At 40.5% G+C, this 15,429-nt stretch overlaps 1 protein-coding gene across 1 annotated transcript in view; it reads left to right on the top strand.

Moving 5' to 3' along the window:
• Nucleotides 1-15,429, top strand: part of ADAMTS19 (ADAM metallopeptidase with thrombospondin type 1 motif 19) — a 261,766-nt gene that overhangs the window by 224,070 nt on the left and 22,267 nt on the right. Inside the window, exons 20-21 of the mRNA XM_045998860.1 lie at nt 12,405-12,609; nt 15,256-15,408. Of these exons, the coding sequence (XP_045854816.1) occupies nt 12,405-12,609; nt 15,256-15,408 (358 nt within the window). The remainder of the gene's footprint in view (nt 1-12,404; nt 12,610-15,255; nt 15,409-15,429) is intronic.

Below are 15,429 nucleotides of genomic sequence, written 5' to 3'. Positions count from 1 at the left end.
TCCTCTCCAATGCTGAAATTCCAAGGCTTGTTTTTCTATAGATTTGGTGTATTTAAGGTGACAAAAGCTGATTATCAACTTTTTCTTTCCTTTGCATTCCTGCTCCAATATTCTTGTCCCTCCCCAACCCCCCTGTCCTTCTTTTCTTTTCTTTTTTTTTTTTTTTAAAGATTTTATTCATTTACTTGACAGACAGAGATCACAAGTAGACAGAGAGGCAGGCAGAGAGAGGAAGGGAAGCAGGCTCCATGTTGAGCAGAGAGCCCGATGCGGGGCTTGATCCCAGGACCCTGAAATCATGACCTGAGCTGAAGGCAGAGGCCTTAACCCACCGAGCCACCCAGGCACGCTCCCCCTCCCCCGCGCCCCGTCCTTCTAAGGAACAGGACAGAAGAATGATATGTGAAAGGATGTTCAAGAAGATAAAAGCACATTAGCAGACTCTTAGTAATGTTGTTCCCATTCCACCTACCTTGCTGTCTGCTTTTCAGGGTAACTTCATAAGTAAATGAACAATTGAGCTTTTTTCCGAGGCAATGTAGTAATCAACAGGAAAAGTGATGTAGGGAATTATTGGTACCTGCGGTCAGGTCTTTGACTCCTTTCCGTTCAGGGCTGGACAGATTTAAAAGCAGGGTTTGGGCTTTGCCCCATCAGCTAAAGAACCTGGATCATTTTTGTTCTTACCATTCCTAAGAATTATCTTTTTCTTTATCTTTTAATAGATATTAAAATGCTAATTTATCTTTTGTTAAATAATTTGCTAAAATATTTTAAAACATCATTTGTTTCATATACCATATAATTTTTCCATTTGGAGGAAAGAGCATTGTCTTTTTCTGATTTATCAGGAATACTGGAGGAGTTGGATTTGAGGACTAGAGCATAATTGTCACTTCTTGGTCTGTAGAGGATCAGAATGTACAATACACACCATTTATTGTTCATCACTGACCTCAGCTATCTTGCGGGAAACTGCCTTGCTAATGACCTGGTAAAATGAATAGTTTTAAAAGGTTACTACATTTCTGAGTGAGAAATTTTTGCAGCTGGACACTGGATGTCTTTTTTGTTAGAGATTATTATCTTCCTTCCCTTGGAAAAGAAGTCAATATATTGCAAACCACCAAGAAGCAATGTCAGTGAGGTTAACCAAAATACTGAAAAGTAAGAAATGGACATGAGCAATTATTAGGGGTCATGGAGGAAAACTTTCTGTGACTTACTGGCATAGCATAACCTTTAGTTTTCCTGCCTCTTCTTTTTCTCCACCATAGCAAGAAACATTCTTACTTCTTTTTTTTTTTTTCTCATAGGAGCTACCATGTTTTCGTTTATTGAATCTATTTCTTTGTTGTAAAAATCAGATCTGGTAATGTTAGAATCAGGCATCAGTAGTGCTAAGGAACCAGAAACATTGTCTGCAGTTCTTGACTGGATCGAACAGAAAGGCCCAAAGAGGTCTCTCCAGATCCAGAGGTCATGGATGACTTAGTGGTCCTCCTGGGGCTAAAATCCAGGCCCCTGGACACAGTTCAATGCCTCTTCTCCCAAACCAGGATGAGCTTAATCATCTTCAGAAGCAGCTGAACATTTTGCATCTGCTAGGATTCCCTTGAATGATAGGCAAGAAAACTGCTGTCCTATAAAATGGATACAAATAATTAAGTACAGTCACTGTGGCTTCAACTTGACAAGAAGAGATACCATCCTTCCTTTAGCTTTCAGCTTCTTTGCTGGGATCAGCTACTAAGGACTGGCCTGGGACCAGACAGAAAGACATGAACAAGATTTCCAGCGATGTCATCCACTCCTACCCAAAAGTCTTTAGAGGAAGCTGATGACTTTCAACTTCACCCTGTTAAAAGTTAATTCAGGTTACACTGGACATTCAGTTATTTCGACAGAGAATGTCCCCAGGGACAGGAATCCTTATGGACTTGACTATTCATCTTTAAGCCCACAGATCGTTTTAACTGGCAAGTAAATCTGCACATTTAACACAGAACTACGCTAGGACCCTTCTCATCACAGGTGGCCCTCAGCCGAGTGCTCTTAGACACTGGTCAGGATGGGCCATGCAGAAATAAGAAGGCTCTGCAAAACAGGACAACCAGAAGGTTGTCCTAGTAGCAAAGGGGATCAAGAGGTATAGTCTTTAAATTATAAAGTACATAAGTTATGGGGATGAAAAGCACAACACAAGGAATAGAGTCAAGAATATTTAAATGACTCTGTACAATGACAGATGGTAAGGACACTTATCATGACAAGCATTTATTTCTAAGGTTTATAAAAGCCACATCACCACATTGTACACCTGAAACTGATATTTTTTTTCCTAGAAAAAGAATAAAAAAAAAAAAAACAGGACAACTAGAGATACCTTTTAAAATACGAACTTTTAAAATCTCAAGCAAAATAAGCAGAATGATGCTCAAGAAAGTGCTGAAAGCTGAAGTAATTGCTTATAGAGAAAAGGGGGAAAAATATCTCTTTAACAATGTAAGGGCCTATTTAGCCAGAGCGATTCCATCCGGTTAAACAGTGATTTTGTTGTTTATGCAGTAAAACTTAAACTGACTCTGCCCCCCCCCCCCCACCAGGGGAACTTACTTAAAAGCAAGTCCGGGAAACCAGTAAAATATGGTCGATCAGTCCCTGATAACAGAGTCCAAATACAAGGGCAGGGCAGGTCAGGTGGAGATAACAGAGCTGGAATGCAGGGATGAGTCGGGCCAGGTGGAGACATCCAATCAGTGGGGGGCGCATACTGTCTCCCCAGCTACCAAGGAGTGTGGGCCCTGCCTTTTGGGTGCCAATTCTGACCAAGGTGATAGGTTAGTTCAAATAGCTACTATGGGGTGAATTGTAATTCAGTTGGCCACCCGTGTGTGACCTAGCATGACTGTGCAGATTTCTCTGTGTGTTACAATCTCATTGGCCACCGGTGTGTGGCCAGGCCCAACCACATGGCCTTTGCTCTATTAAAGTTAGTCTGTGAGGCTGGGAGGGGTCGCCCTCTCTGTAAGAGGTGGCCCCGACCGATCGGTTTGATTCTTTTTTTTTTTTTTCCCCCTTTTATTTATTTTTTCAGCGTAACAGTATTCATTCTTTTTGCACAACACCCAGTGCTCCATGCAAAACGTGCCCTCCCCATTACCCACCACCTGTTCCCCCAACCTTCCACCCGTGACCCTTCAAAACCCTCAGGTTGCCCCAACCTCCCCCCCTGACCCTTCAAAACCCTCAGGTTGTTTTTCAGAGTCCATAGTCTCTTATGGTTCGCCTCCCCTCCCCAATGTCCATAGCCTGCTCCCCCTCTCCCAATCCCACCTCCCCCCAGCAACCCCCAGTTTGTTTTGTGAGATTAAGAGTCATTTATGGTTTGTCTCCCTCCCAATCCCATCTTGTTTCATTTATTCTTCTCCTATCCCCCTACCCCCCCATGTTGCTTCTCCATGTCCTCATATCAGGGAGATTATATGACAGTTGTCTTTCTCCGATTGACTTATTTCACTAAGCATGATACGCTCTAGTTCCATCCACGTAATCGCAAATGGCAAGATTTCATTTCTTTTGATGGCTGCATAGTATTCCATTGTGTATATATACCACATTTTCTTTATCCATTCATCTGTTGATGGACATCTAGGTTCTTTCCATAGTCTGGCTATTGTAGACATTGCTGCTATAAACATTCGGGTACACGTGCCCCTTCGGATCACTATGTTTGTATCTTTAGGGTAAATACCCAGTAGTGCAATTGCTGGGCCATAGGGTAGTTCTATTTTCAACATTTTGAGGAACCTCCATGCTGTTTTCCAGAGTGGTTGCACCAGCTTGCATTCCCACCAACAGTGGAGGAGGGTTCCCCTTTCTCCACATCCTCTCCAGCATCTGTCATTTCCTGACTTGTTCATTTTAGCCATTCTGACTGGTGTGAGGTGATATTTCATTGTGGTTTTGATTTGTATTTCCCTGATGCCGAGTGACGTGGAGCACTTTTTCATGTGTCTGTTGGCCATCTGGATGTCTTCTTTGCAGAAATGTCTGTTCATGTCCTCTGCCCATTTCTTGATTGGATTGTTTGTTCTTTGGGTGTTGAGTTTGCTAAGTTCCTTATAGATTTTGGATACTAGCCCTTTATCTGATATGTCGTTTGCAAATATCTTCTCCCATTCTGTCAGTTGTCTTTTGGTTTTGTTAACTTTTTCCTTTGCTGTGCAAAAGCTTTTGATCTTGATGAAATCCCAATAGTTCATTTTTGCCCTTGCTTCCCTTGCCTTTGCCGTTGTTCCTAGGAAGATGTTGCTACGGCTGAGGTCGAAGAGGTTGCTGCCTGCGTTCTCCTCAAGGATTTTGATGGATTCCTTTCTCACATTGAGGTCCTTCATCCATTTGGAGTCTATTTTCGTGTGTGGTGTAAGGAAGTGGTCCAATTTCATTTTTCTGCATGTGGCTGTCCAATTTTCCCAGCACCATTTATTGAAGAGGCTGTCTTTTTTCCATTGGACATTCTTTCCTGCTTTGTCGAAGATTAGTTGACCATAGAGTTGAGGGTCGATTTCTGGGCTCTCTATTCTGTTCCACTGGTCTATGTGTCTGTTTTTGTGCCAGTACCATGCTGTCTTGATGATGACAGCTTTGTAATAGAGCTTGAAGTCCGGAATTGTGATGCCACCCACTTTGGCTTTCTTTTTCAATATTCCTTTGGCTATTCGAGGTCTTTACTGGTTCCATATAAATTTTAGGATTATTTGTTCCATTTCTTTGAAAAAAATGGATGGTATTTTGATAGGGATTGCATTAAATGTGTAGATTGCTTTAGGTAGCATAGACATTTTCACAATATTTATTCTTCCAATCCAGGAGCATGGAACATTTTTCCATTTTTTTGTGTCTTCCTCAATTTCTTTCATGAGTACTTTATAATTTTCTGTGTATAGATTCTTAGTCTCTTTGGTTAGGTTTATTCCTAGGTATCTTATAGTTTTGGGTACAATTGTAAATGGGATTGACTCCTTAATTTCTCTTTCTTCAGTCTTGTTGTTGGTGTACAGAAATGCAACTGATTTCTGTGCATTGATTTTATATCCTGACACTTTACTGAATTCCTGTACAAGTTCTAGCAGTTTGGGAGTGGAGTCTTTTGGGTTTTCCACATATAGTATCATATCATCTGCGAAGAGTGATAGTTTGACTTCTTCTTTACCAATTTGGATGCCTTTAATTTCTTTTTGTTGTCTGATTGCTGAGGCTAGGACTTCTAGTACTATGTTGAATAGCAGTGGTGATAATGGACATCCCTGCCGTGTTCCTGACCTTAACGGAAAAGCTTTCAGTTTTTCTCCATTGAGAATGATATTTGCGGTGGGTTTTTCATAGATGGCTTTGATAATATTGAGGTATGTGCCCTCTATCCCCACACTTTGAAGAGTTTTGATCAGGAAGGGATGCTGTACTTTGTCAAATGCTTTTTCAGCATCTATTGAGAGTATCATATGGTTCTTGTTCTTTCTTTTATTAATGTGTTCTATCACATTGATTGATTTGCGGATGTTGAACCAACCCTGCAGCCCTGGAATAAATCCCACTTGATCGTGGTGAATAATCCTTTTAATGTACTGTTGAATCCTATTGGCTAGTATTTTGGTGAGAATTTTTGCGTCTGTGTTCATCAAGGATATTGGTCTGTAGTTCTCTTTTTTGGTGGGATCCTTGTCTGGTTTTGGGATCAAGGTGATGCTGGCCTCATAAAATGAGTTTGGAAGTTTTCCTTCCATTTCTATTTTTTGGAACAGTTTCAGGAGAATAGGAATTAGTTCTTCTTTAAATGTTTGGTAGAATTCCCCTGGGAAGCCGTCTGGCCCTGGGCTTTTGTTTGTTTGGAGATTTTTGATGACTGTTTCAATCTCCTTACTGGTTATGGGCCTGTTCAGGTTTTCTATTTCTTCCTGGTTCAGTTGTGGTAGTTTATATGTCTCTAGGAATGCATCCATTTCTTCCAGATTGTCCAATTTGTTGGCGTAGAGTTGCTCATAGTATGTTCTTATAATTGTCTGTATTTCTTTGGTGTTAGTTGTGATCTCTCCTCTTTCATTCATGATTTTATTGATTTGGGTCCTTTCTCTTTTCTTTTTGATGAGTCTGGCCAAGGGTTTATCAATCTTATTGATTCTTTCAAAGAACCAGCTCCTAGTTTCATTGATTTTTTCTATTGTTTTTTTGGTTTCTATTTCATTGATTTCTGCTCTGATCTTTATGATTTCTCTTCTCCTACTGGGTTTAGGGTTTCTTTCTTGTTCTTTCTCCAGCTCCTTTACGCGTAGGGTTAGGTTGTGTACTTGAGACCTTTCTTGTTTCTTGAGAAAGGCTTGTATCGCTATATATTTTCCTCTCAGGACTGCCTTTGCTGTGTCCCACAGATTTTGAACTGTTGTGTTTTCATTATCATTTGTTTCCATGAGTTTTTTCAATTCTTCTTTAATTTCTTGGTTAACCCATTCATTCTTTAGAAGGATGCTGTTTAGTCTCCATGTATTTGGGTTCTTTCCAGCTTTCCTCTTGTGATTGAGTTCTAGCTTCAGAGCATTGTGGTCTGAAAATATGCAGGGAATAATCCTAATCTTTTGATACCGGTTGAGACCTGATTTGTGACCCAGGATGTGATCTATTCTGGAGAAGGTTCCATGTGCACTAGAGAAGAATGTGTATTCTGTTGCTTTGGGATGAAATGTTCTGAATATATCTGTGATGTCCATCTGGTCCAGTGTGTCATTTAAGGCCTTTATTTCCTTGTTGATCTTTTGCTTGGATGATCTGTCCATTTCAGTGAGGGGAGTGTTAAAGTCCCCTACTATTATTGTATTAGTATTATTGATGTGTTTCTTTGATTTTGTTATTAATTGGTTGATATAGTTGGCTGCTCCCACGTTAGGGGCATAGATATTTAAAATTGTTAGATCTTCTTGTTGGACAGACCCTTTGAGTAGGATATAGTGTCCTTCCTCATCTCTTATTATAGTCTTTGGCTTAAAATCTAATTGATCTGATATAAGGATTGCCACCCCAGCTTTCTTCTGATGCCCATTAGCATGGTAAATTGTTTTCCACCCCCTCACTTTCAATCTGGAGGTGTCTTCGCGTCTAAAATGAGTTTCTTGTAGGCAACATACTGATGGGTTTTGTTTTTTTATCCATTCTGATACCCTGTGTCTTTTGATTGGGGCATTTAGCCCATTAACATTCAGGGTAACTATTGAGAGATATGAATTTAGTGCCATTATTAGCCTGTAAGGTGACTGTTACTGTAGATTGTCTCTGTACCTTTCTGATCTACTACTTTTAGGCTCTCTCTTTGCTTAGAGGACCCCTTTCAATATTTCCTGTAGAGCTGGTTTGGTGTTTGCAAATTCTTTCAGTTTTTGTTTGTCCTGGAAGCTTTTGATCTCTCCTTCTATTTTCAATGATAGCCTAGCTGGATAGAGTATTCTTGGCTGCATGTTTTTCTCGTTGAGTGCTCTGAATATATCATGCCAGCTCTTTCTGGCCTGCCAGGTCTCTGTGGATAAGTCTGCCGCCAATCTAATATTTTTACCATTGTATGTTACAGACTTCTTTTCTCGGGCTGCTTTCAGGATTTTCTCTTTGTCACTAAGACTTGTAAATTTTACTATTAGGTGACGGGGTGTGGACCTATTCTTGTTGACTTTGAGGGAGGTTCTCTGCATCTCCTGGATTTTAATGCTTGTTCCCTTTGCCATATTAGGGAAATTCTCTCTAATGATTCTCTCCAATAGACCTTCTGCTCCCCTCTCTGTTTCTTCTTCTTCTGGAATCCCAATTATTCTAATGTTGTTTCGTCTTATGGTGTCACTTATCTCTCGAATTCTCCCCTCATGGTCCAGTAGCTGTTTGTCCCTCTTTTGTTCGGCTTCCTTATTCTCTGTCATTTGGTCTTCTATATCACTAATTCTTTCTTCTGCCTCATTTATCCTAGCAGTGAGAGCCTCCATTTTTGATTGCACCTCATTAATAGCTTTTTTGATTTCAACTTGGTTAGACTTTAGTTCTTTAATTTCTCCAGAAAGGGCTTTAATATCTCCAGAGAGGGTTTCTCTAATATCTTCCATGCCTTTTTCGAGCCCGGCTAGAAAGTTCAGAATCGTCATTCTGAACTCTTGATCTGACATATTACCAATGTCTGTGTTGATTAGGTCCCTAGCCTTCGGTACTGTGTCTTGTTCTTTTGTTTGTGGTGATTTTTTCCGCCTTGTCCTTTTGTCCAGATAAGAGGATATGAAGGAGCAAATAAACTACTAAAAGGGTGGCAAAGACCCCGGAAAAATGCGCTGTAACCAAATCAGAAGAGACCCCAAATTGTGGGGGGGAGAAAGCGGATAAAAACAGGTTCTGAAAAAAAAAAGAAAAAAAAAATTAAAAAATAAAACAAATAAAAAAATATAAAAAAGAAAGAAAAAATATATATATTTAGATGAACTAGTCAAAAACGTTAAAAAAGAAAAGGGTAAAAGTTTTAAAAAATTTAGCAGAAGAAGAAAAAAGAAAAAAAAATTGAAAAAAGAAAAAAAAGTTGAAGTAGCCGCAAGACTAAAGAATCATGGGGAGAAAGCCATGAGTTCCGTGCTTTGCTTTCTCCTCCTCTGGAATTGCTCTGCTGCCTTAGGAATTGAATCTGCTTTCTCCTTGATAGATGAACTTCGTCCTGGCTGGATATTTTGTTGATCTTCTGGGGGAGGGGCCTGTTGTAGTGACTCTCAAGTGTCTTTGCCCGAGGCGGGATTGCACCGCCCTTACCGGCGGCCGGACTAAGTAATCGGCTCGGGTTCGCTTTTGGGAGCTTCTGTTCCCTGAACGCTTTCCGTAGAGTTCCGGAGGACGGGAATGAAAATGGCGGCCTCCCAGTCTCCGGCCCGGAGGAGCCGAGAGCCTGGGGCCCCACTCCTCAGTGCGCCCCCAGAGGACAGCACCCAATCACTCCCGTATCCCCAGCCTCTAGCCGCGCTCCGAGCTCACCCAGCCCGCGACCAGTTCAATGTAACCCCGAGCTGAGAGTTCAGTCCTCGGCTCTGTCTCTGCAGCCGGCTTCTCCGTTCTAATACCTGCGAGCTCTCCGACACTCCGACACCCCCGATCCTTCTGTGACCCTGCGGGGCCTGGGGCCACGCTGGCCCCGCGTGGGCTTCACCCTGGTTTAGCCTCTGGAGCAATGTCCCTCAGTGGAACAGACTTTTAAAAGTCCTGATTTTGTGCTCCGTTCCTCCGCCGCTTGCCGGGAGCCGGCCCCTCCCCCCGCGGTCTATCTTCCCGTCGTTTTAGATTCACTTCTCCGCCAGTCCTACCTTTCAGAAAGTGGTTGATTTTCTGTTTCTAGAGTTGCTATTCTTCTTCTCTTCGCTCTCCCGTTGGATTTGTAGGTGTTTGCAATGTTTAGATAAGCTATCGAGCTGATCTCCTGTTACCTGATGTAGTCTCAGGCTGCTACTTCTCCACCATCTTAACTCCTCCTGAAACATTCTTACTTCTATTTACATGTATTGAAAAAGTCATTAAGTAGACTGATGGAACTCTATGTGCCAAATACAAAATATATCAATGCACTAGTAAATAGCTTTGGAAGAAGGAATCTTAAAGATAAGGAAATGGGATAATTCCAAATTAGATTAATTCTAAAATACAAAGGGCTTTATTAGAATATGTTTTACATTCTATGCTTATTTTTGAGGAGCTTTCACAAGGAATGGAAAAAGTAACTTTTGGGGCACCTGAATGGTTCAGTGGAGTAAGTGTCCCACTCTTGGTTTCTGGTTAGGTCATGACCACAGGGCCATGTTATGGAGCCCCATATTGGGCTCCATGCTCAGCTCTAAGTCTACTAGAGACTATCTCCCTGTTCCCACCCCGCTCCCCCAGCTCATGCTTGTATGCACAAGCTCTCTCTCTCTCTCTCTCTCTCAAATAAATAATAAATAAAAGATTTTTTAAAAAGAAGAAAAAGTGACTTTTATCATTATACTGAGGATCTCTAAAGATTTATTTTATTTAAAAAAATATGAGACTCCATGAAATTGCAAATACTTCTCTTTTCAGTAATATCTTCTTGGTTCCATAATTGGAAGGAAAGGTACATACATGGCTTTAAATTGTGCTTATAACCTTTGTATCCTCATGTAAAAAGATGAATCAGAAACTAAATAAATTTCGAAGATAAATACTTTAGGAAAAATCCACTAGGGGAGGGATTCCTGGGTGGCTCAGTCCATTAAGCATCTGCCTCCGGCTCAGGTCATCAAGTCCCACATCTGGCTCCTTGCTCAGCAGGGAGCCTGCTTCTGCCCCTGCCTGCTGTTCTCCCTGCTTGTGCTCACCCTCTTGCTCTCTCTCTCTCTGGCAAATAAATAAAATCTTAAAAAAAAAAATCCACTAGGGGACTCCCAAGCAAAATGGTAAATCAGCATCATACTTGATAGACCAGCAGACAAGAACTTTGTTAGAGGAAATACTGGAATGCAAATGTTATCAGGATTTTTTTTTCCTTTTCAGAAATAGAAGCATAGAATCACTTAGAATTAAGCCATTGTACAGATGAGAAAACTAGACTGTATGTAATGTGATTTTCCAAACTTTGGCTTATTGCCAGAAACATTTGGGCTTAAGGAACTTTGGAGAAATCGATGCTATTTCTGTAAAACATAGACACAAATACCAATTTGAGAAATGTTTAATGACAAACTATTGTATGCAATGTGTTATGGATGCAAAGAAGTATAAGACATTGATCTCTGCCTTTAAAGAGTTCATATACTAATCAGGAGAAGGGCAAATTTTGTAGGGAGAATGTGAACCCCTCAACTTTCCTAGGGAATATCTAACAAATGCTATGTGAGAGCCACAGGCCAGGTGCCAGAGGGCAAAGGAGAGCACAGTTGTTGTGGGTTGGTTGGAGAAAGGGACTTGGAACTGGCTGTCAAGAATCCAGGCAGTGGACACTTCCTAACAGGTACCATGTGGTGAAAATAGAAAGAGTTTGAGGCGCAAGCTGAGCATATGGTTTCTTTTCCAAACAAATGAGAGATGAAGCTAGAGAAATGAGTTATTATAAATTACCTATAAATATACTGTAACATACATAGTATATACTGTATACTGGGACCCTATTGTATATCAGACAGTATGAAAATAAACACTTCTACAAAGGACAAGATGGAAACTTCACAGCTGTGAGTATTGTACTGTGAATGTGCACAGCTAGTAAGGAACCCAGAATTAAGCTCAGGACTTTGACTGCTCTACACTGTGCTGAAATAGGATTGTGCAGGTAGTTTGGGGTGAATTTATAGGGTTGACCTAATAATGGGGAATGCAAAGAATGTTTTACTGACAAGAACCATACGAATTTCATGAATCAATTTTCTTGCACAGGCCTTGGTTCTTCCCAAAATAAATTTGGGGAGGTGTTTAAATTAGTGGTCCTTAGGCTATATCCCAGCTCATTAGAAAAGAAAGTGTCCGTTGATATGTACCACTGCCCTGAGGATTGAGGAAAGGATGTGCATCTAGGTGTTAAAATGCCTATGTATTGGCAGAATCACTGAATCAGTGAAATTCAAGAAAAAGATTTGGAGTTCTTGAGGACCTCTAAAATGAGGACGCTTCGTGTTTAGTCACTGGCCTCCAGTGTCTTGATTCCATGGCCACTACATAGAAGCCAGCCGGAGGAAGTGTCTGTAGCTTTATCTGGAGGATATGGCCCAGACCCGGGAATCTTGTTGCAATCCATTGTTGATGTACTAACGATTGCTTCCCCAGGTAAGAGGGTCATTCTCAGGGACAGGGCTCTGTTACTTTGCTCATATCTCTGTTTCACTCATGGTGAGGTCATCTACAGCCTCCTTGCAGTTTCTGACTCTACAACCTTGTGACTCTTGGTAAGTTGTTAAAAATCTCCCTTTGCCTTGGTTTCCCTCTCGGTAAAAGGCCGCAATAGTCATAGTAGCTAACACTTGGAATTATTGTGAAGACTTAAAACACAAAGAACAGGAATAACTCCTGTATGTTAGCAGTTGTGTACTTATTGGGTTTCTCAGTGTGGCCAGTGTGATAAGCTGTAACAGGAAGAGCATGGAGTGTGGCGTGGACCAAATCTAAGTCTTTGAGATTTTAAGACAGAGATTCGAAATCCAGAGAACTCAAAATGAGAGAAAACACATGTGTTTTAGAGAAAACTATTTAAAAATTAAAAAAGAAAGAAAGAAAGAAGAAGAAGAAGGAAAAAAAACCAAGGTAAAAGTCACTGTGCAAATTTTGACTCCAGACATGACAAGATACACAATGGATTGGTATCTTTCAACCAGTTTCAGTGGTTCTTGCTTTACTTTTAGATGGATGATGACAGAATGGACCCCCTGTTCACGGACTTGTGGAAAAGGCATGCAGAGCAGACAAGTGGCTTGTACCCAACAACTGAGCAACGGGACTCTGACCAGGGCCCGGGAGAGGGACTGTGCAGGACCTAAGCCTGCCTCTGCCCAGCGCTGCGAGGGCCAGGACTGCATGACCGTGTGGGAGGCAGGAGTGTGGTCTGAGGTGCGGCGCATGCCCCGGTCCCTTCCCACGTACTTGCTGTCCTCTGACTCTTAGCTTGTGTGAGGTCACGGGCTGTTGCATGCTGAATCTCTGTGCAGAGCAGTTCAATACCATCTCTTAATTTTTCTGATAATAAAAGGCATATACAGGGCATCTGGGTGGTTCAGTCAGTTAAGTGTCTGCCTGCAGCTCAGGTCGTGATCTCAGGATCCTGGATTTGAGTCCCACTAAGGACTTCTGGCTCATCAGGGAGTCTGCTTCTCCCTCTCCCTCTGTGCTCTCTCTCACCCTCTCAAATAAATAAATAAAATCTTTAAAAAAATAAATAAAGGAATATACTCATTACATATAACTTTGCAAACAGAAGAAAAGTTATTTACTCTTCATTCAGTCAATATTGTAACATAAGAACAAATTTTATGTACACTTTAGAATGCTGTTTTTCATTTATATATCATTTATATACCACTCTTTAGTGGGCAGAAATGTTAATACGCATTTGATTCACTGTCTATCCCTGAACATTTAAAAGGGAAAGGAAAAAGGACATTAATATTTAACAATCATCTCCTGTAAGCAAGGACCCCTTTTTTATTTCTTATTTAGGATATCATTTATGTTTAGTCACCAATCCAAGAAGGTTAGTCGTTTCACCATTTTATAATAGAGCCCAGAAAAGTTCAACAGTTTACTCAAAACCCTATCTAAGTGGGAGATGTGAGGTTTGAACCCAGTGCTGGCCCACTCACTGCGCTGCATACCCATTAACGTGTTGTGTGCCGAGTACAGGTGTGTTCCACACCCAACTGTATGTTTCTTTTCTGTTATCATGATGTATATCTGTGCATCATAATCAACACCAGTTATTACTTTGATTTTCTAGCTGTTCTGCAGCATTTTACGTGAACAGGTGGCCACATGCACACACACACACACACACACATCCTTGTGCACCCACACACATGTGCAGACGCATGCACGCACACACAGAGCAGAATCATTCATATGCTTAATCTCAGACTATAAGATAGCATGTAAAAGTGACAAGTGGAAAATGCTAGGTTACAGTGAGTAGCCAGTCTTTTGAAAACAAGGATAAGCTTAGGTAATAAGGTTTGGGAAAATTCTTCAATTAACCCAGCCTCTCCCTCCCTCCCACCAAAGTACATTAGCAAGTAGCATGACTTTCTGTTGGCTTCCTTTTCTGGACTATACCTTGCTGTCTAACAGATTCTTTTTCATTGACAAAGTATACTTTTGACAATGAATGTAGTATCTAACTTTACATCAGAATCAATCAGTTGGATCTGGAGAGAAGATTCACACTAGCAAAGGAACACACCCGACCTCCAGCCAAACTATAACATTTTTTGCACACTTTTAAGAGGAAATAGGCCAGAAATATTCTATACAGATTTTTGAGAGCAGGTGGGAGCAATAGTATGCCTCAATGCAGTCTACCAATTAAAAACTATCTCTCGTTTTTTAATTTAATTTAAAAGTTGACTTTACGGAACAAGGTTAGTTCCAACTGCAAAAAAATAAAAATAAATATTAAAATGCCAAGTTGCACATGCAGTCCACTTTAAAACTCAATAAATTCATACACACACACACACACACAAGATTATCACTCATTTCAGCAAAATTTATCATATTTAAATATTAGTTCCATGCTCAGGTTTTCAGGAACACAACTGTTGGAGTTCACATAGTTATTCATATGCTATATTATTGTTAAATATACAGCTACAACTCTTGCTTTGGGCCTTTTTCAGACATAATTATTCATTGAATTTTCAAGTTTTGCCATATCTTTTATCCCTTCCCTTTTCTCTCCCTCTTCTTCCTTCTCCCGCCCAATACTATTTTTGGACCCTGTGTCCAGGTAGTCGTGATGTGAACCTTTGTAAAACTGAGAAGTTTTACACATATTCCATAAAATGGAGCATAAATGAAAATGAGATGCTAATTTGCTCCTAGAAAAAAAATAGGTGTAATATACATATGTGCTTTATATGTTATGTCACCATTGTAAATCAGGCATCAATTATTTATGCAATGAACTAAACTATTTTTGAACTGAATTATATTTGCAATGCATATAGTCATTTAGAGTGATGATTTCTAGGGGTACATAATTATGCAATGAAATACTTTCCTTTTGCTAAGATTCTCTCTGTTTTCTCTTTAAGAAGAGCCTGTGAGAAATGACACTCTAAAAAAAAATTTCATTTTCCACAGACATTTCTTAGGGCTAAAACAGACTAAAGCTTAGCAAAAATACATTTTTGAATTTTCTTATGTAACTATATGTACATATATGATGCCAATTAAGTTTAGTATTTTATATTTTGATCACTGTGTATTATTTGTTTCTCATCAATATCCTATGTTATATTGCTCTGTGTAGTAATGGTCCTGTGTTCCTGAAACTCACTACCTCCAGCACTGTGCCCTAAGCTTCATCTGGATCCTGGTCCTGGGTGTAGCCAGGAGTTTTCCTCCTCTTTATTCTTTAACCTGGTCTTTATGTGAGTGATAGGTTTATGAGAGATGATTAGAAATATTACTTAACGTAATTTAACCATTGGTCTGTATCTCTAATCACCGACCTCATCCAGACTCTCTGGTGTTATCTTCTAGTGTTCGGTCAAGTGTGGCAAAGGTGTACGTCATCGGACTGTGAGGTGTACTAACCCTAGAAAGAAATGTGTCCTCTCCACCAGACCCAGGGAGGCTGAGGACTGTGAGGATTACTCGAAATGCTATGTGTGGCGAATGGGCGACTGGTCTAAGGTGAGACTAATTTTGTACATT

This window comes from Meles meles, chromosome 3 (genome assembly GCF_922984935.1).
Source record: "Meles meles chromosome 3, mMelMel3.1 paternal haplotype, whole genome shotgun sequence".
Taxonomy (NCBI): domain Eukaryota; kingdom Metazoa; phylum Chordata; class Mammalia; order Carnivora; family Mustelidae; genus Meles; species Meles meles.
This window is presented reverse-complemented; position numbering and strand designations above follow the sequence as displayed.